At 39.4% G+C, this 26280-nt stretch overlaps 1 protein-coding gene across 1 annotated transcript; it reads right to left on the minus strand.

Annotated features, from left to right (window-relative positions):
• Nucleotides 1-6724: 6724 nt before the first annotated feature.
• Nucleotides 6725-20181, minus strand: zgc:152968 (uncharacterized protein LOC564848 homolog). The gene is made up of 16 exons (XM_058381359.1): nucleotides 19973-20181; nucleotides 16448-18276; nucleotides 16289-16375; nucleotides 15874-16075; nucleotides 15480-15676; nucleotides 15208-15348; nucleotides 14999-15113; nucleotides 14811-14882; nucleotides 12349-12489; nucleotides 11740-11853; nucleotides 11334-11407; nucleotides 10315-10413; nucleotides 10082-10197; nucleotides 9868-10006; nucleotides 9260-9380; nucleotides 6725-7358 (listed from the first exon to the last, which is right to left on the minus strand). Exons 1-16 carry the CDS (start codon nucleotides 20118-20120, stop codon nucleotides 7267-7269), a joined length of 3687 nt encoding a protein of 1228 aa, XP_058237342.1. The 5' UTR covers nucleotides 20121-20181; the 3' UTR covers nucleotides 6725-7266.
• Between the last annotated feature and the right edge of the window lie 6099 nt (nucleotides 20182-26280).

A 26280-nucleotide genomic window follows, 5' to 3' on the forward strand; every position in this document is an offset into this window, starting at 1 on the left:
CCATGCTCATGGCAGCCACTGGGACCAAAGTCAAATCTCAGTGGACTAACACCGTAGCAGCAAATTCACTCCAACAGGCATAGAATATAACCGTTATAATTACAATAACAGTTTAATTAGTTTATCTACTGGTCCCAGTGTTAATTTCATATTAATCTTACATTCATCCATCCATCCATGTTGTCTTGATGTCGTGGCAACGAGAATCTCAGACAGACCTACCTACAAACCCGTTTCACAGATTTTAAGCATTAATATATATGTTTACAAAATATATTATGCCTTTTAATAATTAAAAAAAACGGACATTGCTGGAGCGGAAAAGGAATAAGACACTTCAGCACTCAACTTTAACACAATAGTCACTAGGATTCATCCCACCACTCTGCTGTTGACCATTTTCCTATAACAGCACGTCCCTGAGACTTTCACTCCTTCCTTAAACCTCTCCTGCTGTCCGTGTGAAGTGTCTGGTGTGTGTTACAAAGCTGATGAACGAGGGCTCGCTGTCAAGCCTGCCTGCTTGGCACTCGAGGTGTCGCCTCAGGGGCTGAAGCGCTCCTCTGGGCTTTTAGTCCTCTTGGACGGAGCGTCCACTTTGGAGCGACACACTGTTAGTCCGACTGGAGCTTTAATGAATCCTCTCCAACCGTGCTCCGACGCATCTTAATTAACTTCAAAGCAGCACTGGAGGCCAGAATCCGCCTCGGCCCTTCGTGACCCCCCGCCACTGTGGAAACGTTGATTAAGAAGTGTGTCTCCAGAGTGATCGGGTCTCACACTCACTCTCTCACACACACACACAGTGTATCTGCGTCACACTGGGCTAATTTAGTCTTACGGGGGCCCAGCTATAAAAATTCTTATCGCTTATTTAGGACGCTTTCTTGCTGGGAGCTGAGAGGAAGCATTTCCCCTGAGGTTTAAACCGAGGATGAGATTGTATTATCTGCCCAAATGTTGCTCCAGTGGGTCAGGGATTAATGTGTGAGGAATTGCACTGGCCGTAGTGGAGACATTCGTGTGTGTGTGTGTTTTGCAAGCGAGGCGGCCAGTTTTTCTCTGCACAACCTCGGGCGGGAGTGTGTCTGCACAGAAAGGCAGCCTCCCGACACGGGCGTGAGAGAGTCGGCAGAAGCCGATCGATAGGCTGTTGGCTTTTTTGTTTGTAGGTTCAAGCCGGCCTTGGCTTTATTACAGCCAGGTTCGAGTCATCAGGGAGTTGCTGTCTCGCGTTCTGTTGCTGTGTGCGTGTGTGTGTGTGTGAGAGAGAGTGGAGCTCCCTCCTGTTTGCCAAAACTGTAATCCCACCATGACCTTGCATGACCTCGCCTCGAGAGGAAAGCTGCTTAGAGGAGTCTGTAGAAAGCCCCCCCCACCATCTCCACTCAGATGTCTTGCTCTCTTTTTATCTCTCTTCTGTCTCTCTCCCACATCCTTCTCCCCTCTCATCTTCCGTTTGCTTTCTCTCCCTCTCTCTCTCTCGCTCGCTCTCTCTATTCTTCATCTCGTCTTCATTGTTCTTTCACTCCCTCTCTTTTTCTACTGTGCTGTAAGAGAGCTGAGCTAAGTAAAGACAGATCAGCATTCAGCTCTACAAAGAAAAACACACAAACGCCTTCAGACCAGTCTCCAAGTGGACTGCTCGGTGGAAGAGAAAGAATTCTCTGGAACTGATTATGGCTGGAGAAAATACCACATGATCTTTGCCTTTGATAGAGACTTCACTCTGAGTGTGTGTGTGTGTGTAATATATATGTTACATATTACATTTCACACATATGTATAAAGACAGATGAGGCTGGAAGAAGAAATGAGAAGGAATCAGAAATAAGGCAATCAGCGAGATGTATTGATGCTACTGCTGCTTCTTCAGTAATTGGCACCAGAGTGGCACTGGAGTAAGATTACTAATCCACAATTCAACAGCGTGGCTTGCAAATTGGGTTTCCGAAAGGACGTGTGGTGACACGTATTTCTTCCCCCAGCTGACCTGACAGACCCCCCCTGGCCTGCCCCCAATGGCGCGATCTCTCTCGGCAAATAAGGCCCAGACTGTACCACACGGACGCTCAGTAGGGGGCTTGACAATCTGGAGGCACGACGGGGGGTTCCAACGAGGAAGAGGGATTACCCACAAGTCCCTGGGGGCTGGCCTGTCCAGACAAGGGTGGCACACAAGGAGGCTTCTTTGTCTACTCAGTGCCACACAATTATCCATCATGAATGGAAGCAATTCAGTGTCGTATTACTTATTGCTCTGCACTTTGAATTACGGCGAGACTTTTAAAAGTATCAGCTGCATCCCAAGGTCTACCGAGGCGTCCCAAAGTCTGCAGTCTAGACGAGTAGCTCTCCGTAAGGCGCTCTTTTATGTACTCGTTCATAATGAGATGGCTGTGCGACTACGTCATCCTAAAGGCTCCACCCCTGCATCTGTAGAGCTGACGTTGAGCAAATTGGGATTTAAATACTACTGTAAAAATATTGTTTCACCATTTCAGACACCGTTTAACTCACTAGCTAGATGATCATAACATTTTAGCTTTTATTTATTTCAAAAACTTAAGAAATATATAGGCTGCATTTCTTTGACAGAACCTTTGCAATGGATCGGTCAAGCTATCTTGTACGATTTTGATTCTTAACTGGATGAGCAGTATAACAGTTGCTTTTAAACTTCCCCTATTAACATTTCAGTCTTAGAAAAAAAAAAAAGATTCCTCATGGATTCATTATGAATTAAAAACCCTCGACTCCCCAAAGAGATTTGGCTTGGAACTCTCTCTGATCAGGAAACACACTGTTCTGGACTCAGAACCATTACGGTTTCAGGTTTCCAAGAGTTTTCTACATTGAAAATTTATTTTTCATACTAAGTGGCAACATAAAAATGTATCCTGCTGTATATCCAGGATAAACACCATGTATTTGCAAATCACTGATCCTGGGCCAAAGTCTTAACTGAAGGGATCCATACAGAGCGTTTAGCAACGGTCGAGTTACAACATTTACCACACAAACTCAATCACGAAGAAGCAGAAAGGGCCTTGCAGATCAAAAGCAACACCAGACCACCAGAACTTTTTCCGAACCGTTTCAGTGACGTGTACTGATGTGGAAATGAGCTGATCGAGTCAGCAGGGGTGAACCTGAGGTCATGCATAATTGAAGAAATTAAGGCTCATGCGAAATTATAAAACAGGAATGTGTGCTGGACTGGTATTAATAATATACGTTCCTTTTTTTTTAATATACAAACAGCCCAGTAAATTATCTTGAATGACAACTTATGTAATTGGATGCCTTATCCCAAGTGGAAAAAAAAAAAAAATGGCGGCAGGTCTCAAATTTTACACACGTCTAACAGCGTGGATTGATATGCTTGTTAAAATGGAAAAATACCATTAGCATTAGTTGCTGTTAAGGTGCTCTTCGATGAAGCTCTTAGACATCAAACGCTGAAATGTGTTTGGATTGAATTCTGCCTCATTTTCAGTCACTCAGGATAGATCTGGCAAACAAATGAAGGAAAAATGAAGTAAGCATATTAAACCTGAATGTAGTGTCCAAAAAAGGTGTTGGGGGGAAAAAAAAGAAATCTTGCTAGACCAATCAACTAGTTCAGTTTAATTGCTGTCTTTAATCAATTATCACGCTACCACATGGTTATTTGACTTCTAATCAAGACATCGTTAATTCTTATTTTACAAGGCACCAGGTCGAATAAATTAAAATAAGGAACATGGATCAAAATCTATTTTTTCCCCCCACCCAAACCATCAGATCTGTGTAGGCCAAGATCTAGAAATACTTTCCATTTTCACTGCATTTTAACCTCCTAATCATTCCAGGCGTGAGATGGTTAATTCCCTGTGCACGACCACTCAATCACACAGCTAATACACTAGCATACATTATGACATCAAATGAAAATGTCACCCATGCATTAATCATGGAGACAGGCCGCTCGCGTACACAGGCAAGCGTACACACTCTTGGCTCAAAGAGGGACACCTGGCTTCCTTCTACAGTGCCAAGAGCCGTGCGAGTGTGTGTCTGGCCGTTGTTACAGTTGCCCACTGCTGCTGCTGAGCCGTGCCCATCTGCCAATTGGGCCACGTTCTCACAGCTTGTCCAGCATGAGCCCAAACGGACTGGAGCAGCAGTGGCCTGGCACGGCGCCCGGCCATGTCCAAACACCGTTCTGCCAGCTCGCACGCTGGCCTCGCTCCGCGCCTGCAGAGGCATCCTACATCAGCAGCCCACACACACACACACACACACACACACACACACACCTACCAAAAGAGCAGAGAGATAGCGAGAGTGTTGTGTTAAATCTGGAATGAAGTGAACGCAACCCCACAGATACGGAATCAGATCATCAGCTCTAATCTTGCAAACTCCAAACTCCAGCAGTCGACCAAAAACATGCAAGTTTATTATTTGAAAGTGACTCAAAAATGTCCAGAATGGCAGCTTTAAAACAACAGACCTTACATCTTACCCTGACACATCAACAGGTGCCAAAATTGCTGCAGAAAAATCTCTGTGAAAAAAGTTGTTGTTTGAGAAGAGCGATGTGAAAGCTTGCTGGAAAACTAAAACACACGGCCATGAAATAGAAAGCGCATAATCTAAGAGATGATGCAGGATGAACTTCAAAGTTAGATATCTTTCCAGACATCACCTAGAGCTCTCTCCACTAGAGATACGAAATACCAGTCTTTAAGCTATCCGAGATGATTTGGCTAGAGTAGAATAGATAATCATTTTGAAATCTTTGTTATCCATATACTGCTACATTTTCCGGTGATTTAATTTACACAAAGGCAGATTAGTTTGCAGTGTCTGGCTGAAGTTTGTTGCTAATTTTCTATTAGATTTGTTATTAAAACTAAACAAGTGCTTCACAAATACAAACCAAAAAAGTAATGCCCAATTCTTGATTCTGATTGGTCACAAGGCGTTGATAAATTTTTAGAAAGCAAGTCAGACAAAATTTGATTATTTCCCAGATCATTACACACACACACACACACAACTACAACATGTTTATATTTTTATACACCACAATTTGCCAAGGATTTACATTTTTATATTCAGAGAACTACACACTACTTTTTATCCATTTGCATTTATGTGTATGTGGAACTCCCAGGAAACAAGTTAGTTCCTGTTATCACTTGCATTTTAGCAGCTAGAAACAGCAGTCTTTCCCTCAGAAAACAGTGTATTATGTTACAGACAAACCTGACAGAGCAAACTCGTCCAATCTGAAAACTTTCCCATCTAGGAAAATGTAGCTACAGGTTTACCTCAGGACAGATACAAAGCCCTGACACTGGAGACTCCTTCCCAAAATTTAGAATATAAGCGAAAGTTCAAGAAATTGCACATAGTAGTCCCTGAATTACTTGTTATTACAGACACCAAACATTAGACAAACTCATTAAAACAAACCAAGAAACCACAGGAAATATTGACTAAACAATATATGACTAAACATTAGATTCAATAAGCCAAATATATTCCAGTTATGTTTAAATGAATGAGTGAGCCAAGTCAGGTCTTCAACACAACACTTGGCAGTGAACTTTCTGCATGTAATTTTCTACGAATTAGCTTAAAACTTTCAAGACAAAAAAAAACAGATAATAGAAGTCTCATCCTCACCATTATAATAGCTTTTCATGCGGATCAAAGATAGCTGTGGAGACTATATTGAAGTCTCTAGGCTTTTTGTAATGTAGATGAATAAGTTAACCTACATAATTTACAAGATAAGCTGCTAAAAATTCTGTATCATTTTTATAAAACCGATCAAACAGAGATATAACAAAATGTATAAGTGTAAAATGGTATAGATTTCTTTGCTTGGTTTAAATACATGACTTTGTATTGATGTTTCCAGCACAAGATGGCGGACATTTTATATACGTTTGTAGCCTAAACCGGAAGTTGACCTGCCACAGTGTTTGATGTCACGTCTTGGAGATCTATACAGTTTGAAATATAAGCAAAAATAAATCAAAATGGCCTTACCTTTAGCTTGTATCATGCCACTTTCTTCAATTTGTCCCCAAACCCCAACCTTCATAAAGAAAATTAGCGCCTGAAGCCAGCAGAAGCTGTTTGTTTATTGATCCCCGGTCATGAGTTCATTAAAAACCTATTTAAACCTCGAGCTAACTCATTAGCCCATGAATAAACACCTCATAAGTTGTAAATCTGAGTATTTAGAATGACAAAAAGTAATTGTATTTGTTCAAGTTCAACTTGCACATGACAACACGCGTTTCAGCAAACTTCATCCTATAGGTCGACTCCAAACACTTGAGATACGAAATTAACTATTAGAGATTTCCTGAGCAAGAAAATCCAAATACTCAACCAAAAAACAAGGCAGAATCGGTAAAGAGCCAATCACAGTCATATGTGCATTACTCCACAATCTTAATCAATGTTAATTTAGTTGCAAATTAAGTGTAACTAACAGAATTCACATTTCATGAAAGTTAATCAATGAAGCTAGGTGAAGGCATGACTGGGTCAGATACTGAAAGAATTTGAAGCCAATTAACTAATTAACAACTCAACTAATTGGTTAACAATGTAGCAGGGCTGCTAAAATAGCAGGAATGATTTAAAAAAAAAAAAAAAAAAAAATTCACACGACACTGAATCATTGCAATTGTCTTTACTTTCTTTTCCATCTTCCCAGAGTGCACATTTTCTCCCATAGTGCAATTATGAATCAGTTTATTTCAAACAAGTGGCAAAAAAAAATATATGGTGATGCTCTCAGAATGTAAAGAAACAAAGCTGAACCTTGATTTGTCGCTGAAATGGTCCCCTTATGCCTACCTTATGACAACTTTTGTATCTTTATTTAGCCTTTACATAGAAAGATTGATTTTGAGGTTAATCACCATCAAATTGTGTACCTTAAGTTTTTTTTATGTCACTTTATAAAAAGGTACACCATTTCCACATTAATATATGATATGGTACAAATAAGAACCACACCAGCAACAAATACAAGTACTCCATTTTCTGAAAGCGAATGATCAACAAAATGAAAGGTGTAAAAACTATCAGACGTATGAGTAAGCAATTCATCATTTCTATGCTTACAGTCCCAGCAATCCTAATACAGACAGCAGGTCAGGATTGTTATTATAAAGCAAAAGTTTCAAGTGCAATATTACAATTCTACAGCAGTGTACATTAGGGCAGTAATGAGGTTTCTTCTTGAGCAGGTCACCATTTCTTCCCTTTAGCATCCTCTTTCACCTTCCACAGCACGAGCTCCATGCACGCTGTCGCGTCCTCTTGGGTGTCATGTCCGTCCACTGCGAGACACGAAGGACAAACACTGAAATAACATGCACCAAAAATGGAGACAGAAGCCTTTTGTTTAGTCCCTACTCACCAAGATTACACAATCATGTACAGGCTGTAATTTTGGCTCCTTCTGCAGACTATACACCATTACACACCAGACTGTTGTACAGCCTACACAATAACTTTGGAGGATATTGTTAGAGTGTAATTTTGGTTTTGGAGCCCGGTCCAAAATTAAATTTCAATTTCTACAGCAGATTTCCAAAGGAAGTAAAGACAGACATCCAATTCATAATAAAGGAAGCTGTAATTCTAAATGATTGTTAGAAAGAAAAAAAGATTTGATTTACTAGTGCATTCACTAGATCATACACATGTACAAATATATCATATCAAATTTATTTCAAACAAATTATAGGAGTACCATGGGCTTTAACAAAACCAGCTGAGTGAAAGTTTATTAACTAGCCCGCTGGCCTGCAAATACAATTGCCTAATTATTAAGCCATAACAAAATTAGGTACCAGGTTTATCCCCCACGATGATGAACTCGAAATTACTGCTTACTTCCAAATACTAAAGAAACTCCATGGATTTCATTTTAAAATCAATAATATTCAGCAAGGTTGCAAGAGCCACTTTTTTCTGTTGTCTGTGGCTTCAGGCTTTTGGAGTTTTGCATGCAATTCTAATAAATTAATAAGCAATCAAAAACAAGATCATGTCATGCAGCCTGACATAAAACAGGGTTACTGTTACCACACCAAAGCTGATTATTAGATTATTACTAATGAGAAGTGCATCATATGTTTTGACTCTTCACAAAACTCTCCATGGACATTAACCTTCTCAGGATCGAACCCTGGACCCAGAAGCTGTAGATCTACTATACAGATTTAATGTAAAAAGTAAAGTTACTAATAGTTGATACTCCACGACTTGGGTTGGATCACTATGACACATAATAATAAGAAGGAAGTGTTTTTGTTCGCCCCTAAGAAAAATGTAACCAATAACCAATCTATTAGACTTAAATTGTGACATGTCCTGTGAAATGAAAATTATTTTATATTATATATATTACATACACACATATATATATATATATATATATATATATATATATATATATATATATATATATATATATATATAAAATAATTTTTACATATAAAATTTTTACATATAAAAAAATACATATAAAATAATTACATACACATATATATATATATATATATATATATATATATATATATATATATATATATATATATATATATATATATAACACACACACACACACACACATACATATACACACACACACACACACCAACATGCAAGTTCATACTATTAATAGCTATTAATTTTTATGTATGACAATATAGATAAGAATAGACCAGTTATTTGGAAAATGACTCAGAAAATGGTTTAAAAATAATTGATTGGTTTGAGTTACTGACCTCTGAGCTGGTTTTGAATGACCATTAGGATGTTTTTTTCTGAAGGTTGAACTGATTTGACAGTGTTGATAAGTGTGTAATTCCCATAAACTGAATTAAAGTGTAATTTTATGGTGATAGCAACTGTAGTCCAATGAGGATGCATTACAAGTGGGATCATCTCTTTTTTTGTTTTGTTTTTATAAAGAGATTTCCATGCAACACCCTCATTACTGAAGCCCATTAGCACTCAACCTATAAACTATGTTTAGCACAGCAATCAGGTAAGCGATTGCACTACTTTCATCCTTTTCTTTTCAATTCTTTAAATGAGAAAGTAACCAGTGGCAGATAACTGCACAGTAATGAGGAGATTCCTCAGCAGCTCCCACTGTGAGCCAGCCTCAGTCACACGGATGATTAAAGATGGGTTTAACAGGGCAAATGATTCAATCAGCTAAACCTACCGCTCTCTTGGATTATCTTCCTCAGATACTCTGCGGTCAAGCTTCTGAGATCTCTCTTGTGCGGTGGACCCAGACGATGGGGAAACACTACAGACGTGTCAACCACCTTGTTGTGGATAAGCTAAAAAATATAATAATTAAAAAAAAAATAAAGGAATTACACAGTTCTTGTTATTGGAGATTTCAGTTCTCTTACTTATGTAGGTATCCACCACCACCTTAACATCTTATTGTGTTTTGCAACCTGGAACTGAAGACCAAGGAGCTAAAGACAATGAAGCTTAGAATAAAGTCTTGGAAACGTTTCAGTCAAGGTTTAGTTATAAAACTTCCCAAAATATGAACATCTTGCAGATCATTAAATACACCAAAATTCAAAACATTAGGTCAGAGAAGCAAATTCATGGGGTGTGAATACTTATGCAAAGCATGGTACAGAGTGTAATGCATTTGATTTCACTGTTATCAGATGTCCAGATAATTAGCCCAAGCTCCAAGTTCCTTATGTTCCTGAGGTTTATAAAGTAGTGGTGTTTTGGAAGCCAGTTCTGATCTGGTCTCACAAACTGATGGGAAAGAAACCAAATGAGCAAAATAAATAGCCTCACTTTCAGAGCACAGAGATCATTTTCCAAACTATGCCCAACCAGAATGGTTCTCTCGCTGATGAAGCTCAAAAGCATAGTTTGCACATCTTGCAAAGATAAACTGCTGTTCTTCACATCATCCTCACTAACTCCTGAGAACCTGGGAAAGAAGAAAGAGACCATTTCATCCCTCTGGATCGTTAGGGTACTTGTGTCATCATCATCTCAAATATACCTGGTGTTGTAGTCAATGACCTCATTGGTAGGCTTCACAAAGGTGTCATAGACAACCTGGAGATTGCTGTTCACTACCGTGACTCTTGCCAGTTCCAGACCCTGAGTGGTATAACACTGAAGAGCAAATAAGGCAGAACAGGAGTCATGCTTAGAAAAGCTTACCTTTTAGTTAATGCTTCAGGTCAGTAAATAATAAAATGCTGAATAAAGTTGCTATATTCATATAGTTACCACATCAGTATCAATAGCATAAATCCCTGGGCAGTCTTGATGGGTCTGAGGGAGGCTACTAATGAAGCCTTGGAGACTCACTGCATCATGGACATGGAGCTACAGAAGACAGGATAGTTTAAGTTTGAACTAAAAATTTCCTGTTATTGCTCGAAATGACAAATGGTGAAGTATAGATAAATAAAAACACTTGACGTAATCATAAACCAAAGATTACTTGTAATAGCCAGCTTGCAGTAACTGAACAAACATTTGTGTGTTTCGACTGGGATGTGCCAGGACGCACACAAAAAAATAAATAAACAAAATCACAGAAATGGGCGAAATCGGAAGTTGTGGAACAAATAAAAGGCACATTGATTAACATGGGAGCATACCGGGTCCTTGTACAGCAATGCACAAAACTTTTTCCAACACTCAATCATTATTATTCTTTATTTAGCAATTAGTAACTAACCAGGATAAATCAATTTGTTTATATCCTTAACAGAACCAAGCAAGTTAAATATATAATCACAAGCAGGTTCATACAAAAAAATAAGTGCCGGGGGCAGGACTCGTCAACCATTTTGTGAGAGCAAGCAGAATTGGTAGAGAACGTGTGCAGATAGGACTGGTCAGTATTTGGAAACACCACAGCAAAAAACAGTACCATGCTTCACTGTTTAAATACCTATAATTCCACAAGCCAGACTGCTAGTTATCAGTAGAAGGTACATTTGTCAATGATCGTGACCAAGAGTTCGCTAGTTGCACAGGAAAGGACCCTTTAACTTATGGAATGAGGGAAACTATTTCTGCAATAACCAATTCAAACTAATCTTTAACTTTAAGGTTTTTTAGAGCAAAAGATTAGTTAAAGATAAAAGTGTAAAGTGGTTGTTTTCTCGCTAGCAACTGGTGCAATATGGTCAACGAGATTGATTGAATCTGATTCAGAAGCTTTTTTTGTCCTGCTAAGTGTACAATGCATTTCAAATGCACCACGGATGGAGTGCTTGAGAGCCAAAGTAATGTACCTTGAACACTTGGCACCCAGGTGACCCGATGGCGTTCTCACAGCAGCTATAGCGTGTCTCAACTCCCCCTGGCACTGCGAGAAACAACAAATGGAAATACTTATGTACACTCTAATGGTTGTGGACACATCACTTTTCTAAACGTTTCGCAATGTTCAGAGGTTTGGGGAGCTGGTTGGGAAAATCTTCCAAATGTCTCTATTCAGTTCTTTCCAGAGCTCACTGATTTAAGTTCAGATGATTGTAGCCAGTATTGACCAGGCCAAAAAAAAGTTACCATTGATGTGCATTTGGGTTTGTTGGAGACAAAAAAAAAAGTAACGTGTATCCCTAGATATTTGCCTGGCAGTGTTGATACACAAAATATGTCTGGTAAAGGCAGTTATTCACTTACTCCACTTCTCACCTCTGTTTTCCAGGACTTTCCCGTAATGATAGTTGCACTCTTCTTTGCGAGTGTGCTTTCCCGTCTGGCTAACAGAGAAAGAAGTACCACAGCGACAGCAGAGCCTCCTGGAAACTGTTGGTTATTCAACATTCACAAAGACTTTGTTTGTTGTGCCTTAACACCAAAAATTTTCCAACATTCTACATTCAGAAAAAAATTAATTCAATTGCACAATTGCAGATTTCAGCCACTGGAGAGACTAAGCAATGTAGAGTATGATAATCTAATAGGCCTGATCCAAATTTTCAGCAGCGTGTGAATATTAAATCCAGATGTGACCAGAAGGCGTCTTCTCAAAGACTTTATATCTCGATTCCTAATACATTTCTCCGTTTTTCCATTTTAAGAAACCCTTTAACATTTGATGGAGAAGCGTACCATAATGGAGAACCATTTCCCGTCTCTAAAACCCCTGTAGGAAGCACAGAGCCTTCAATTATCCAGAGGTATTCCTTAAGAAACACCTTGTTTGGTTCATCTCCATTAGCATTATTAGATACTCTTCACATACATCTTGAAATTCTCAAAAGTTTGAAATATTCAAATATATTCTTTCAGAGGACTCACCATCAGTGCTGCCCTTTTTGGTGTCACCATACTGAATGGCGAAGCCAGGTTTATCGGGGAGTTTGTGAGGATAGTTATTCTCCCTCAACAGGGCCTTGGTTAGAATGTGCTCCTTCAACTGATCGTAGAGTGTGGTGTCACCTAGTGTTGAGAAGTGTGGATAAAAGAGACAATCATTATTAAGCACTTGTTATAACAGGTACATCAGTATCTGGCTACATCTTCATCAAGACAACGCTAGGGATGTAACGAAATATGGATACACTATTCAGACTGAAGAGATCAGGTGATCTAAACAGACTAACAGGTGGAACACAATAGTTTTGTTCATTCATTTAATGCTTGCCAGTTTTTTCTTTAATATAAATGAGCAGTCAGACATGTAGCTAGTGGTACAAAGAACATGTTCAGGTTAGATACTGAATGATGCATTTACAGCCTTCAGTCATTCATCCTTAGTAACTGCCTGATCAGGATCATGGTGGTTTGAATTAGGCTGTTTTTTGGTAGATCTACACCAATCAGCCAAAACAATACCACTAAGAGGTGACATGAATAACACCTTCTCATTACAGTGGCACCAGTCAAGGAGTAGGATACATCAGGCAGCAAGTGAACAGTCAGTTCTCAAAGTTGATGTGCAGGCTAAATGCACAAGCATATGTATCTGAGTGACTGACACAGGCCAAATTTTGAATAGCTAGACAACTGGGTGAGATCATTTCAAACAGCAGGTCTTGTGGGGAGTTCCCAGTATGCAGTGGTTACTACCTACCAAAAGTGATCTAAGAAAGAACAACCAGTAGACCAGAGTCAGGGTCATGGGCACATTGATGCAAGTAGGGCGTGAATGCTAGTCTTTTTGGTCTGATCACACAGAACAGCTACAGTAGCACAAACTGCTGAAAAGGTTAAGGCTGGATGGAAAGGTGTCAGAACACACACTGCATCACAGCTTGCTGTGTATGGGACTGCATGACAGGTCAGAGTGTCCATGCTGAGCCCTGTCCACCATCTAAACTGCCTACTATGGGTATGTGAGCATCAGAACTAGAGCATGGAGCATGGCCTGGTCTGATCAATCATGTTTTCTTTTAATCATGTGGACATCCAGGTGTGTGTGCATTGCTGACCTGGGGGAAAGATGCCACCAGGATGGAATATGGGAAGAAGGCAAGCTGGTGGAAACAGTGTGATGCTCTGGACATGTGATGTGAAACCTTGGGTTCATGTGGATGTATCACATTTCCAAACATTAGTACAGATCAAATACACCCCTGCATGGTTGTGATGTTCCATAATGCCAGTAGTTTCTTTCAGCAGAAAGATAAAACACTGTAAAAAGTGTTCAGGAATGGTTTGAGAAACGTGATGGAGTTCAAATGTCTACTTGGCCTCCGAATTCCCGAATTAAAGGATCTGCTACTAACATCCGTGTCAGATACCACAGCACACCTTCAGAGGTCTTGTGGAGTCCATGCCTCAATGGATCAGAGACATTTACACATCATAAGGTGGACCTACACAATATTAGTCAGGTGGTTTTGTGTTATGGCTGATGAGTATATTTTAGGATAGAACCGAAATAAATTCATTAGAAAATGTCATGGGCAGTTTTCTGAGATATTGCAAAATCTTTGTGAAAATACTACAAGTATTACAAATACTTCTGAATACCATTTACAACTTCAACTCAAAAACAGCTGATTAAAGCTTAGTTTAAATATATTTAAGAATATTTGAAATTTTATTGATATGTATCAGCTTAGGTGTTTTGTTTATTTTTTAAATAATATAACGCTACCCATTATCTCATGATTTTTTTTTTAATCACCACCCACCCTCAATTATAGATATTTTGAGCACTAAACAGATATAGCTGCAGATAATGGCACTGCATTACACCCTTAAATAACTTCCAGTTCTAGAGGACAGGAAAACAGCTCCAGCACTGAACAGAACTTTTTTTTAATATTCTACCACCGAGTTGACTTGGCTACTTCACTAAAAAAAAGTCAGGCTTCAAGACCTGAATCAAATATTCCACATATTAAGCAAAGCAAACAGCATAAACTTCTATGTTTTTTTCCTCTTCAGGAGTGTGACCTGTATTCAGTTAGAAAACTAAAGCTTATATTAGGATTAGCACACTTACTGAGACAATTAGTGTACAAGATGAAGTGAATCACGTAGTAACCATACAATTGGCACGTGAATTGAATATGGTGACTTATGATCGATCAGTCGTATCACCGTTTTGTCAGTTTGAGTACTGAGCCGTCCGAAAGCAAACTAATCTAGTACACTATCCCTCCCTACTGTACATACAGAGCACTAAGTGTATTCCCTAAAGGACGGTCCACTAAGCATTTATACATAATGAATCGGATAAAATTGATATTAATACCAGCAGGATGGACACTTTAATGTGACCCTGAAATAAAAGCTAATGGCACTCTTACCATTTTGCAGGAGTGCTTGAGTATTGAGTGGCACATTTCCTCTAGACGCTTGTGCATCTCTTTCAGTGGAAACTGTACAGTGAAAACATGGGCAGAAAAGACTGTATGAGATTAGCATATTCCATGAAAGGTTATCTAAAACATTAGAGGCAAATTGCTGTTAAGAACCATCCATCAAATTTGCATACATTTGGCAGGAGCTGCATTTTGATTTTTAAGCCTCTTGAGTGCATTTACTGCTATGCTTAGATACTTCAGTTTATTGACACTGCGATCAAACACGGTCTTCTCTTCTGCTAGCGCCTGCAATACAAGTAGGTGCAAAAGGAGCATTTATAAATCATAAAAATCTACCACACAGAGATGATCTATATCTGATTCCCATTTAGCTGCAAACCTTTTCAAAGGCATCTTGCACAGTGGCCGATGTTTTCAGGAACTCCTCCACAAACAGATTTACATACCGCTGCCGTACGTCATGTGGAACCTTTAGGCCAACCTCTGCACGTCCTTTCGCTTTGCGCTTGGTGGGAATTGACTGTTTAAATGGTCGAACATCATGGGACAGGTTTAAATGATTTCTTTCCTTTTTATCGTTAACAACATATTTACAACAGGGAAAAAAAAAACTGAGAAAGACCACAGCCTTGTTTAGCAAGCCTTATCTACCTTGGCAGGTGTGTAGTTGACCAGTTGTGTAGACTGCATAGGCTGAGAGATTTGAGCTGGCTGAAGGACTGGACGTATTACAGGTGCAGCCGTAGGAATTATCGCGACCGGTAAAGCACAGGTCCCTTCGGGAACAATCAGGTGAAGGTTTGGGCCGATTCGCATGGTTGCTCCAGCTGGGAGGATGTTCACATAGTCTAGAAATTTTAATCTCTTGTTAGAATAATTGTTTTCATAATGAAACAATTAGCTTTGAATACTTATTTATTTCTAAGAAAAAAAAAACTCAGATACTTCATGTAAACAAGGTACTATGGTGGTAAAGAAGCATTTTGAAAGATTATTGAATTCCAAGGAAGCGTCTGAATATCTCTACTCGAATGAGTTTACTCACTGTTTGGCATGGCAGGTGAATGAATGACAGTAGGTGCGAGGGCTCGCTTTGGTGCATTGGCTGCTATAAAAGATTGGCACCCTTTCACTGCTGCTGTAAGAGATATTGCTCTCTTCTGGCACTGCTGACTCCGGGTTGGGACAGTCAGCTGGGAACCGCCATCTCTAAGGGGCACCATGACCTGTGCTTTGCTCTTACTGACCTGTTGAGTGGTCAAGATACAACTCACAAAATATACCACATACAGGATAAATTGTAGTCCTTAAGACACCTAAAAAAGGTACCTGAAGATCTACAGCATGGGCCATAACATGACAAATTTGACAGCTGTTCAAATGTTACTTATTACATTAGCATACAAGCAAGCACTCAAGGATCCTTAACCAAATTATCATTGTTAATGAGCCAGTCTTACCTCAAACTTTGCTATATGGGCTACTCTCTTTTTCTGAGCAAGACCGGGCTTGACCTTCTCAGCCTCCGAGACCTTTGAAACCTCTTCCTACAAAAAAGGACAATGATGAGTTTTCTTCTTCTTGGTTCACTCCAACCCACTGTACACCCATCGACTTACTGGCATGTCACCTTGAACGGTGGGATCTTCAGCCTTGTTGGCTTCCATAAAGATTCTGTAGCATTCTTCCATTGGATCACTTTCTGAAAGGTCTAGGTCTGAATAATTAAGCTCTTCTGAAGAACTAGAGTCAGCTGGCATATTCTCATCTGTTGTACCAAGCAAAGCAGCTGGTTTCTGCAGGTTCTGATCCCCCATTAATTCCATAGGTGCAGCGGCTGGGTTTAGCTCCACATGTGGAGAAGGTACCATTGTGGTATTTGTTCCAGAAATGTACAGAGGTACATTCTGAACAGGTTCTGTTGCAACTTTATGTGCAAATGGCCAATTTGTTTCAACAGAGGTTGAAGGGCTCGGACAAGATCCAGGATCCTTGGTTATGTCCGGGTATGAGGAAGTGGTGAGAAGGTAATCCTGAAATACAGTTTTTTGTGGGATCTCTGATGTGTATCTAACAGGCAAGGTGTCCATTTTTCTGACGTGACCGGAGAGCCAGTTATTTGCCTGTACCACAGGTTCTGTTTGACTTTGCAGCCTTTGTGTTCCAGCATGTAAAAGATGATCTCCCTGTATTTTTGAGCAACTGGGAGCAGATTGAATATTGTCAGAGAGGAGTGTGTCCACATCTTGAAGGCAAGCAATGCTCTCACTTTCACGCCTCAGGTGGTCCAGGCAGATGGAAATATCATCTAAAAGAGTTTCGATATTTTGTGCTTTCTCTTCATAAACACCAGTATTCATACTGTTTGAAGGTGGAGGTTTTTCCAATTGGCAAACCTGTGAAAAACCTGCTACTGAAGTTAACCTTGCATTTTCATGCAATTCTGTAGAATTTCCTGTTGCATAATTCAAGATCTCCTCCTTGCATTTGTCATTCTTGGAAGCAGCCAAGTTTGGTTTCAAGCTCTTATGAAGCACTTGATTATTTTCTGCAAGTGAGGCATCAATCTCCATCATCATCTTGGACGATTCAGGTTCTTCCTTGGCTATCCTGGGATGAACTGAGGGTTTTTGTTCACCTTCAGTAGGCATACTTCTGACAGTGAGTACTCTTTCAGAAGAAATGTTTTCCCTTTTCAGCATGGAATGTCTTCGTTTTACCGAATCGGTCTCCTTGTACAAGGACTTGTGCGACTCTTCTTGTTCATTGATGCTAGCCCTGCCCTTATTTGCTGGCTTAATCTTTTCTAGCAGTGGCATGTCGGTGTCAAGATGAGCCATTTCTGAAGATTCTCTGGGTGTCTTCATAAAATTTGCATTTTCACTGGCTGATGAGCTTTCTATCCGAGATCCCTTACCCCCATCATTTTCAAAAGGTGGAATGTCAATGACCAGTTCCCCCTCTTCATCAGAATCCTCCAAATTGCAAGAAGGAATGGGAACTGGATCTGTGGACACACTCTTACCCTTTCCTTTGTCTTGTTGATCACGGTCCACATCAGCTTTACTGGTTGATTTTATTTTATCTGTGGAGCTGCTGAACCGCATATCGGCAGAAAAATTTGAACAAGGGTCATATTCCAGATCAGTTTTTGGTTTGGTGCGATCAACAACATACTTGCGGGCAGCAGCTGAGTCCTTTTTACATTTCAGCTGGTTTCCATTCTGGTCTTTAGGCTGAGTTTTTCTGGTCACCAGATATTCTTCCGAGCTAGCACCAGCAATCTCAGCCTGCTCAGACTGGTAGCGAGACAGTCTTTTTTGTTCTTTCTCCACTTCATTTTTAACCGCTTCAATCTGTTTGTTGATCCTTTCCAGTTCTGAAAGACAAGTGTGGCTCTGTTCCTGGTTGTGGAAGGTTCTACTAGCAGCGTTAGGATTGCCATGACCTAGGGCAAAGTATTAAGTGAAACAACTTTTGCAGTGTAATGAGTTAAGCTTGTAAAACATCTGTCCAGGAACATTTACCGCATTATGTTGTTCCAAACTAATCAATGTCTGAAAAAATTATTTGCCAATGCTATAATATGAAAATCACTGATCTGATCAAAATACTACACAACTATAAAGTGTGATTATGATGATGATGATCAAATGAAAATCCCATAGAAAGCTAAAAGAATAATATAAAGCATTAAGCAAAGAAATATTGCAGCCAGACAAGTGGAAATAACCAAGCACATTTTGTTTTTGGCTCTTACTGGACTAACGGTACAGTTTTCAAGTTTGTCTACTTGAATTTCCCCTTGACCTTAAGAGTTTTGGATTTTCCTTGACTTTTAGAAGAAAAAAAATCTCTACTTCTTAATTAAATGTTACTCTGTATTTTTTTTTATTTGCAAAACATCCTAATTCAGTGGATTCAATTTCCCAATACGTCTACACTTCAGCCAACATATATTATAAAATAAAGGAAGTTCAAGGATTCTCTCTCAACTTCAGTCACAAGTTTTAATATTTATTACTAGATATCTATAATCACCTAGATAGCTGAGCTAGCATATTAAAATACGCATATTGTTAGCGTTCTATTCATCAAATCACATTTAAAAAAAACCCAACTCAATGAGATCTGATTATTATGCCCAAAATCATTCAAGAAATATTTTAATCAAGCCAAGCTACCATAGTATATTAGCATGTTTATTGCTTTAGTTATCATGATGTCATATGATAGTTTCAAGATTTAGCTATTGTTGGCAAGCTTTAGCTGATAAAATGTGAATAATCAAAACAGTGTGTGATTTGAGTTATGCACTTGTTTACTCCGAAAAATACAAAAGAAAAACTTTAAGTAGTGTTTAAATCATAATTGGCACCTTAATTATTTGTACTTGAGTAAGGAAATTGTGTATGCCTGTATCAGTAGTCCTTAATTATCCAAGATAACCAATTTAAGGCAAGAACCTACAAGTGAATATCATGTTTAATCCATTTAGTCTTATCATGATGATTTCTGATATACTTACATGTATTTACATAGTTTACATTTAAATACATTCAATACATTTAAATATTCATATTTAAGCAGATCAAGGACTCTAAATGTAAATGATGTATGTGAAATCTTTCATAAGAGCAAACAAGCTTTTCAGAGGTAAATAATAACATGATTGGGAAGTGAGCGGAGTCGGTATAATGAAGCAAGATGACAAAAACTGAGAAATATTTTGCTGTTCAAATTTGTCATTCACTAATACGGTTTAAGAGAGTTATAAATGCAATAAAAACAACTTGACTCGTGCATGAAAGACTTTAGAGTAGGGTAAGGAGGAGTTTTCATTCATTTCATTTCAATCATAATCATATGCATTAAGGCAGGGTTCCTCAAATCTTGCCCTGGAGGGTCAATGCACTGCAAAGTTTAGCTCCAACCCTGATGAAACTCCTCTACCTGTGATTTTCTCATCATCCTGAAGACATTGATTTGCGTGCTCAGGTGTGTTTGGTTAAGGTTAGAACTAAACTCTGCAGGAAAATGAATCGCGTGGGCCAGATTTGAGGATCCCTGCATTAAGGTGTTTGGTGTCTCGTGACCTGGCCTGAGAACCCCAGATTTAGGCCACGCCCATAACTACTACTTACCTTTTTCAGCTGTCGCGCGTGCACTTCTGGCGCACGCACCTATGCTGTCTTCTTCATGGTGTTTGTAAGGGCAGTAAGGTCGCTCACATCCACCCCAAAGCAGAAAAGGACATTCAGTTTTAGAAAAGAGTCCGGCGGAAGGAAACATCGGCGCTTTTTCACGGAGAAAATAAGCACGAAACAACAGGACAGAACACCAAAACCCAGAGTGTGTGTGTTTGTGTGCGTGAACATACGTGCGCTGTCCTGTCCTGTCCTAAGAAGTACTTTATTTAACGTTATTCAGTGACGTGCGTGGTGAGCCAATTGAAGGGTGTGTTATCCAGCAAATGTTGGTCAGTTTGAGGCAGATGGAAAAACAAACAAGTAATCTCAAGTCAAAACGCATTCATGAGTCACGTCCAATAACGCTGCATCGTAGCGCCTTAATAAACGCTCTCATTACACATACATGTCCAAGGCACATCTGAGCATTATGCAACCTTCCGCCCTGCTGCTTGAACCCATTCCTCACCCCCAGATTAGTGCACCACTTCCGGTGCGCACTTAATGAGCCCGCGATCACCTGCAGCCAATTACCTACACTTCCTACGGGCACGCGCAAACTCTGCTGCTCCTTAAAAAAGTGCATACACACATGAATATGTATCTACATCCTCTCTCTCTCTCTCTCTCTCTCTCTCTCTCTCTCTCACTCTCATTCTCATTCTCATTCACTTTTCCAGTGCTGCCCAAACTGTTTGTTTTTTTTTTCACTTTTTTTCTGACAATGGTTCACACAGATATACTGGTCGGCATTATTTTGTGCATCTGTCCTGTAGTGTATTGTATTCAGTCTGCAGAGTATTTTTTTTCTTGCACTGTTTGCACTAGGTTGCACACTATGCACTTTATTTGGCTAGAAAAACTTACAGCTTAGTCCTTTAGCTCTGTGCTGTTTTATGTAGCTATTTTTTTTTATATTGTTTTATATTATTTTATTGGCTGTATTTTGTGTACCTGTCCTGTAGTGTTCAGGTTGCACGTTACACTTTATGTAGCTAGGACAACTAAATTGTTGTCCTTAGCTCTGTGCTGTTTAGTAGCTCTATGTTGTTATGCTGTTTTATGTAGGATTGGAGGAATGTTGGTTCATTTCACTATATACTGCATTAGCTACATATGGTTGAAATGACAATAAAAGCTTCTTGACTTGACACATTTTCTCTTTGTTAGTTTTATAATCAGATTCTGTTTAAGATTCATTTGAACTAAATTCACTGAAGACCTATCTATCTATCTATCTATCTATCTATCTACACTATATTGCCAAAAGTTTTGGGACACCCCTCCAAATCATTTAATTCAGGTGTTGTTTTTCAGTGGTTGGGCTTGGCCCCTTAGTTCCAGTGAAAGGAACTCTTAATGCTTCTACATACCAAGACATTTCTCAACTTTGTGGGAACAGTTTGGGGATGACCCCTTCCTGTTCCAACATGACTGCACACCAGTGCACAAAGCAAGGTCCATAAAGACATGGATGAGCGAGTTTGGTGTGGAGGAACCTGACTGGCCTGCACAGAGTCCTGACCTCAACCCCATAGAACACATATTACATAAATGTGAATGTAAAGGCAGACATCCCAAAACCTTTAGCAATCCTTCCTTCCTTCCTTCCTTCCTTCCTGTCTGTCTGTCTGTTTGCTTAGTTGTCTGTCTGTCTGTCTGTTTGCTTAGTTGTCTGTCTGTCTGTCTGTCTTCAAGAACCCTGAAGGTGTGAGACAGGAACTCTGGAGGCAGAATTTTTAGTTATGGGATAATAATCATCTCTGGGATGATAACAGTAACTCCACTCCACATCAAGCCTCATCACACCACCCAGACCCTGATTATTTTCCTACAACAGCACAACCTTCAGTGTGTTATTCCTGGAATTTACCACTTGTGACTAAACAAAGAGAACTGAACAATACCAGGCTTTACTTTACAGGTTACAAATGAAAAGATTATTTTATCACAGCCTAGAGTCTTTTAACCTGTAAGATACAGTCAACAGATTTAGATGATTCTTTTTGCCTAAAGCAGATTGCACTTTCCAAAAATGGAGCAACATGGGGTTTGGTGTTTTGCTCAAGGGCACGATGGCAACAGTTTTCAGCTGGGATGAAACCCCTGACCTGATCAAAGTCACTAGTCTGGCACTCCAGATACACAAAGCAAAGATGATGTTTGAAAGGAAGGCCAGGAGGGAGAGACACACAATGCACTTCCTCCCTGTCCACTGCTTTATTATATCATCCCTACAAGACAGAGATGAAGGAGCCAAGCGAGGGGCGCAGAGGCAACCTGCCTCTCTTGATGTCTCCTTTTCCGCTTGGGAAACGATGCATCACAGAGAACCCTGTTCACCTCCTTAGCAGGCATGCTGCCATGCTCTGATCTTCCTTTGCTTATTTTTTTTTTTGGTATAAAATGTGTACGTATGATGATGTTCTGGCCCACAAAGAAAAGTTTGTGTTGGCTTTGCATTCAGGGAACAGCTGTTTTCTCTTAAACTGGCAAAGTGAGCAATTAGAGGGCGGATCATAAAGGATTGAGTTCCGTGGCCTGAGGAGGATCCGGGCGCCATCTTGAGATTCTTTGGTATGGTTGTGAATGAGAAAGAGCTGCCAGGATAAATGAGAAGACCACAATGCACATATCTTAGTCTAAAGAGGGCAGTTTTGACATCAAAGATATGGGGGTGGAACCACAGGAAAGACGAGTTTGTTCTCTCTCTCTCTCTCTCTCTCTTGCTTACTCACTCGCTCTCGGAAAGGCCAACCCGGGAGACCCCAGTCTGATCCAGCCCTGATTTTGCGATACAGACCAGATGGAATTCATTAACTGAGCGCTGGCACTCTTCTCTTTTATGCCAATGAGTCATCCAGTGGAACTCATCTGTTTTTTTTTTTTGATACCATCATCCAAAGCTGTACCTCGCAATAATTATTCACTCAGATCCATTACCAGAGGTCTACTGCGTTCGCCTGCTCTCGCTGTTAAACTCTGATTATTCCCGCCAGTGCTTCCTCTATGGGATCAGCACTCAAACACAGCCCAGAGGCAGACGGGAGAATTACAGAGATATTGAGATACACACACACACACGCACACACACACCATTAGCAAGACGAGCTTTTCCTTTGGCAACTAATAAAGCCTTATCGCATTGACCACCTACAGGCATGTCAGGTTTTGCATGAAAATGAAACTGTAACATAATCTGTTGATCTTTCTATTGCCGGAATGCTTAACATCATAAAAAATACCCCCAAAAAACCCACACTGATCATTTAATTCTCAGCCATGGCCAAGGGGAACCAAACTGGGTCTCTGTTTCAGCTTTTTCGAAGCTCCAGTCTTCTAACGTTCCTGCAGCACAAATCCAGCACCATTAGGCTCGTACTCATGGGATCATTTGCAGCAGCTCAGCTCCCGAAACAGAGCCCACCACCCTGGAGGAAATGCTTTACACACTCATCTGTCTTGAGAGAGAGAGAGAGAGAGAGAGAGAGAGAGAGAGAAAGAGAAGTAGACAGGCAGCCAGTTGAGCAATCACAGCGTCTGTGAATGTGAGTGAGTGTGTGTGTGTGTGTGTGTGTGAGAGAGAGAGAGAGGAGAGTACAGCAAACACAGCAGGGAGATGGAGGCTTTTGTCAGGCTTCAGAGCGTGACCAGTCTCCACACACTGTACACACAGAACAGTCATACTTTTTTCCCCATTTAACTCAAAATGGAGTTATTCAGTGTGATTAGTGCTGCTCTAATACTAATCACAACTGGAACAGCCCTTCCCAAAAAATTACAAATGGTTTTTAAACATGTAATGTTTCATACATTTATCACACAGAGTGCATGATATTTTTTATTATTTAATGGAAACCTTTAAACACAGTTATTTTTCTGCACTCTTGCACTCTTTACAAGATTCATTTTCACATTTGATTCTTATACATGATTCATTTACTGTCATACTTGAATATCACGAATGATTCATTTGTTCTTATGATTTTTCACATGATTCATTTATTGGTATACTTGAACATTACAAATGATTCATTTTAACATTTGATTTTTTAACATATTTCATTTTGACATTTGATTCTTATGTGATTCATTTATTGTCATACTTCAATATTAAAAAGATTCATTTTAACATTTGATTATGTGATTCATTTATTGTCATACTTCAATATTGCAAATGATTCATTTGTTCTTATGATTTCACGATTTTTAACATTTGATACATATATATGTGATTCATTTACTGTCATACTTGAATATTACAATGTAATATTACAATATTACAATGTTTAAATGTGATTCATGTAAACATTTGATTTTTTTAACGTGATTCATTTTGATATTTGATTCTTATGTGATTCATTTTGTCATACTTGAATAGTACAAATGATTCATTTTCACATTTGACTCATTGCACGATTCAGTTTTACCTTATTTGTTCTCACGATTCATTTGTTTGCATGTAATTTACTCCACACGATTTATTTATTTTCACATTATTTTTACATAAATCATTTTTACATTCCTTTATTTTGTGACATTTCATTCTTGTTACCCAACTCCTTTAATTCACATGTACAGTAACAGGGCATGATATGGTGAAATGTACTCTCACATGTATTTCTCACATCATTCATATGTGAAAACCTTATGATCACACAGTTGATTTGTGATTTCCCTGTACGTGTTGGCCATGTGATCCAGATTCACAGGTTCACAGATTCACAGTGAGAAGAGAAGCATGCTCTAGAAGAGGTTTAGTACATAAAAAAAAACCCAACACTGTCCAAGTACTCACCCTGCTTTGACCAGTCTGTATGTTAAATGTACAGTATACAAAGTATAAAAAATATTAACAGGCTGTGATAGACAAATTGCTCTGTATGATTCAAGTCCTGCCAGTTTCAGATCCACTCACAGCCCGTGAGCAAGAGATGAAGCTCCTGTGTGTGATTGATGGCGAGGGAGGTCCTTAGGCCTTAAGAGCTTATTAGTATTCACGCTGCATTCAGCATGGAGTCATAAGACAGAGGGCACATGCATGAGAGACAGGACACACACACACACGCACACACACACAAACAGCTTGTAGCACAAAGGCACAGATCGGCGTATGCACATGCAGTTTTGTATTCGTCAGTGCAAAATCAAGGCAGAAGGTCATCCAAACACAGACCTCGAACATTATGAGGTAATGTTCAACCACACACTTTTTTCCCCCTCCAGTGTGATGGCGTAGAGAGGGAGCTAGAGGGTTAACGACACACACACACATATACCTCAGTGGCACACTACAATCATGACACACACCACTGCGGACTGAGACACACAGCTGTGGCATGCAGAGAGAGCCTTATTTACATAATGACCAACACGCTGGCCAAGCGAATGGCACCATCTAGTGGCAGAGAAATAATTCCACGACCAAAAGGTCAAGTTACAGCAAGATCACGGCGATGTGAAGACATATGACATGCCAAAGCTGGTAATTACAATGTCTTGCATAAGTATTTGCTCCCCACGCGAACCTTTTCTGCATCTTTTTTGTATTATAACCTGGAACTGAATTTGTCTTAACCGGGATTGTATACAATTAAGAAAATAAAGAAAGAAAGAAATATAACCAAACTATTGAAGATAGAAACAAAACTTTATAGTTATCCAATTAAAAAAATGCAAAAGTGGTGATTACATAGCATTCACGCCTATTGGTGCAAACAAGTCACATAATTAGTCAGTACCCATGTGCACAATTAGTGTCAAGTGTTATGTGATCTCAATTTAAATACATCTGTTCCTGTTCATCAGAGCTTGTTATGGAACAAAACTAACAGCACTGTAATGCACAAGGAGCTATCAAAGGTCCAGACCTACATTTTGGGAAAATATCAATCAGAGTTTGGTTATAAAATAAATATCCAACGGTGCATCATAAAATCTATTACTCCATATGGCACAATTGTGACTCGGACCATGTATAAAGGAGATTAGACACAGTTTTAGGTTATTTTCATGGCATATAATCTTCTGTTGGATGCAGTGGATAGTACCTACCAAAAGTGGTCTAAGGAATGAGAACCAGTGGACCAGAGACATAGTCATGAAGTCTAATCAGGATTGGCTATCCTTTAAGCAATCAAGTATCAGAAAAAAAATTGCAAGAGATTATTATTTTTGCTTGAGGTGAACATTTTTGCATTACACTTTTTTTTTTTTTTTTTACAAATGTCCCTTATTTAAAAACATCATGTTTCACAAGAAGG

Source organism: Hemibagrus wyckioides, linkage group LG03, assembly GCF_019097595.1.
Source record: "Hemibagrus wyckioides isolate EC202008001 linkage group LG03, SWU_Hwy_1.0, whole genome shotgun sequence".
NCBI lineage: Eukaryota > Metazoa > Chordata > Actinopteri > Siluriformes > Bagridae > Hemibagrus > Hemibagrus wyckioides.

Excerpts from the sequence above, each read along its gene's own strand:
- zgc:152968 (XM_058381359.1), bottom strand. The coding sequence starts at position 20,120 with ATGTTTCCTTCCGCCGGACTCTTTTCTAAAACTGAATGTCCTTTTCTG. Across the intron at positions 10,414-11,333 it reads CTGGGTGCCAAGTGTTCAAG|CTCCATGTCCATGATGCAGT; the intron begins GTACATTACTTT and ends TGTCTTCTGTAG. Across the intron at positions 9,381-9,867 it reads ATGATCTCTGTGCTCTGAAA|CTTATCCACAACAAGGTGGT; the intron begins GTGAGGCTATTT and ends TATATTTTTTAG.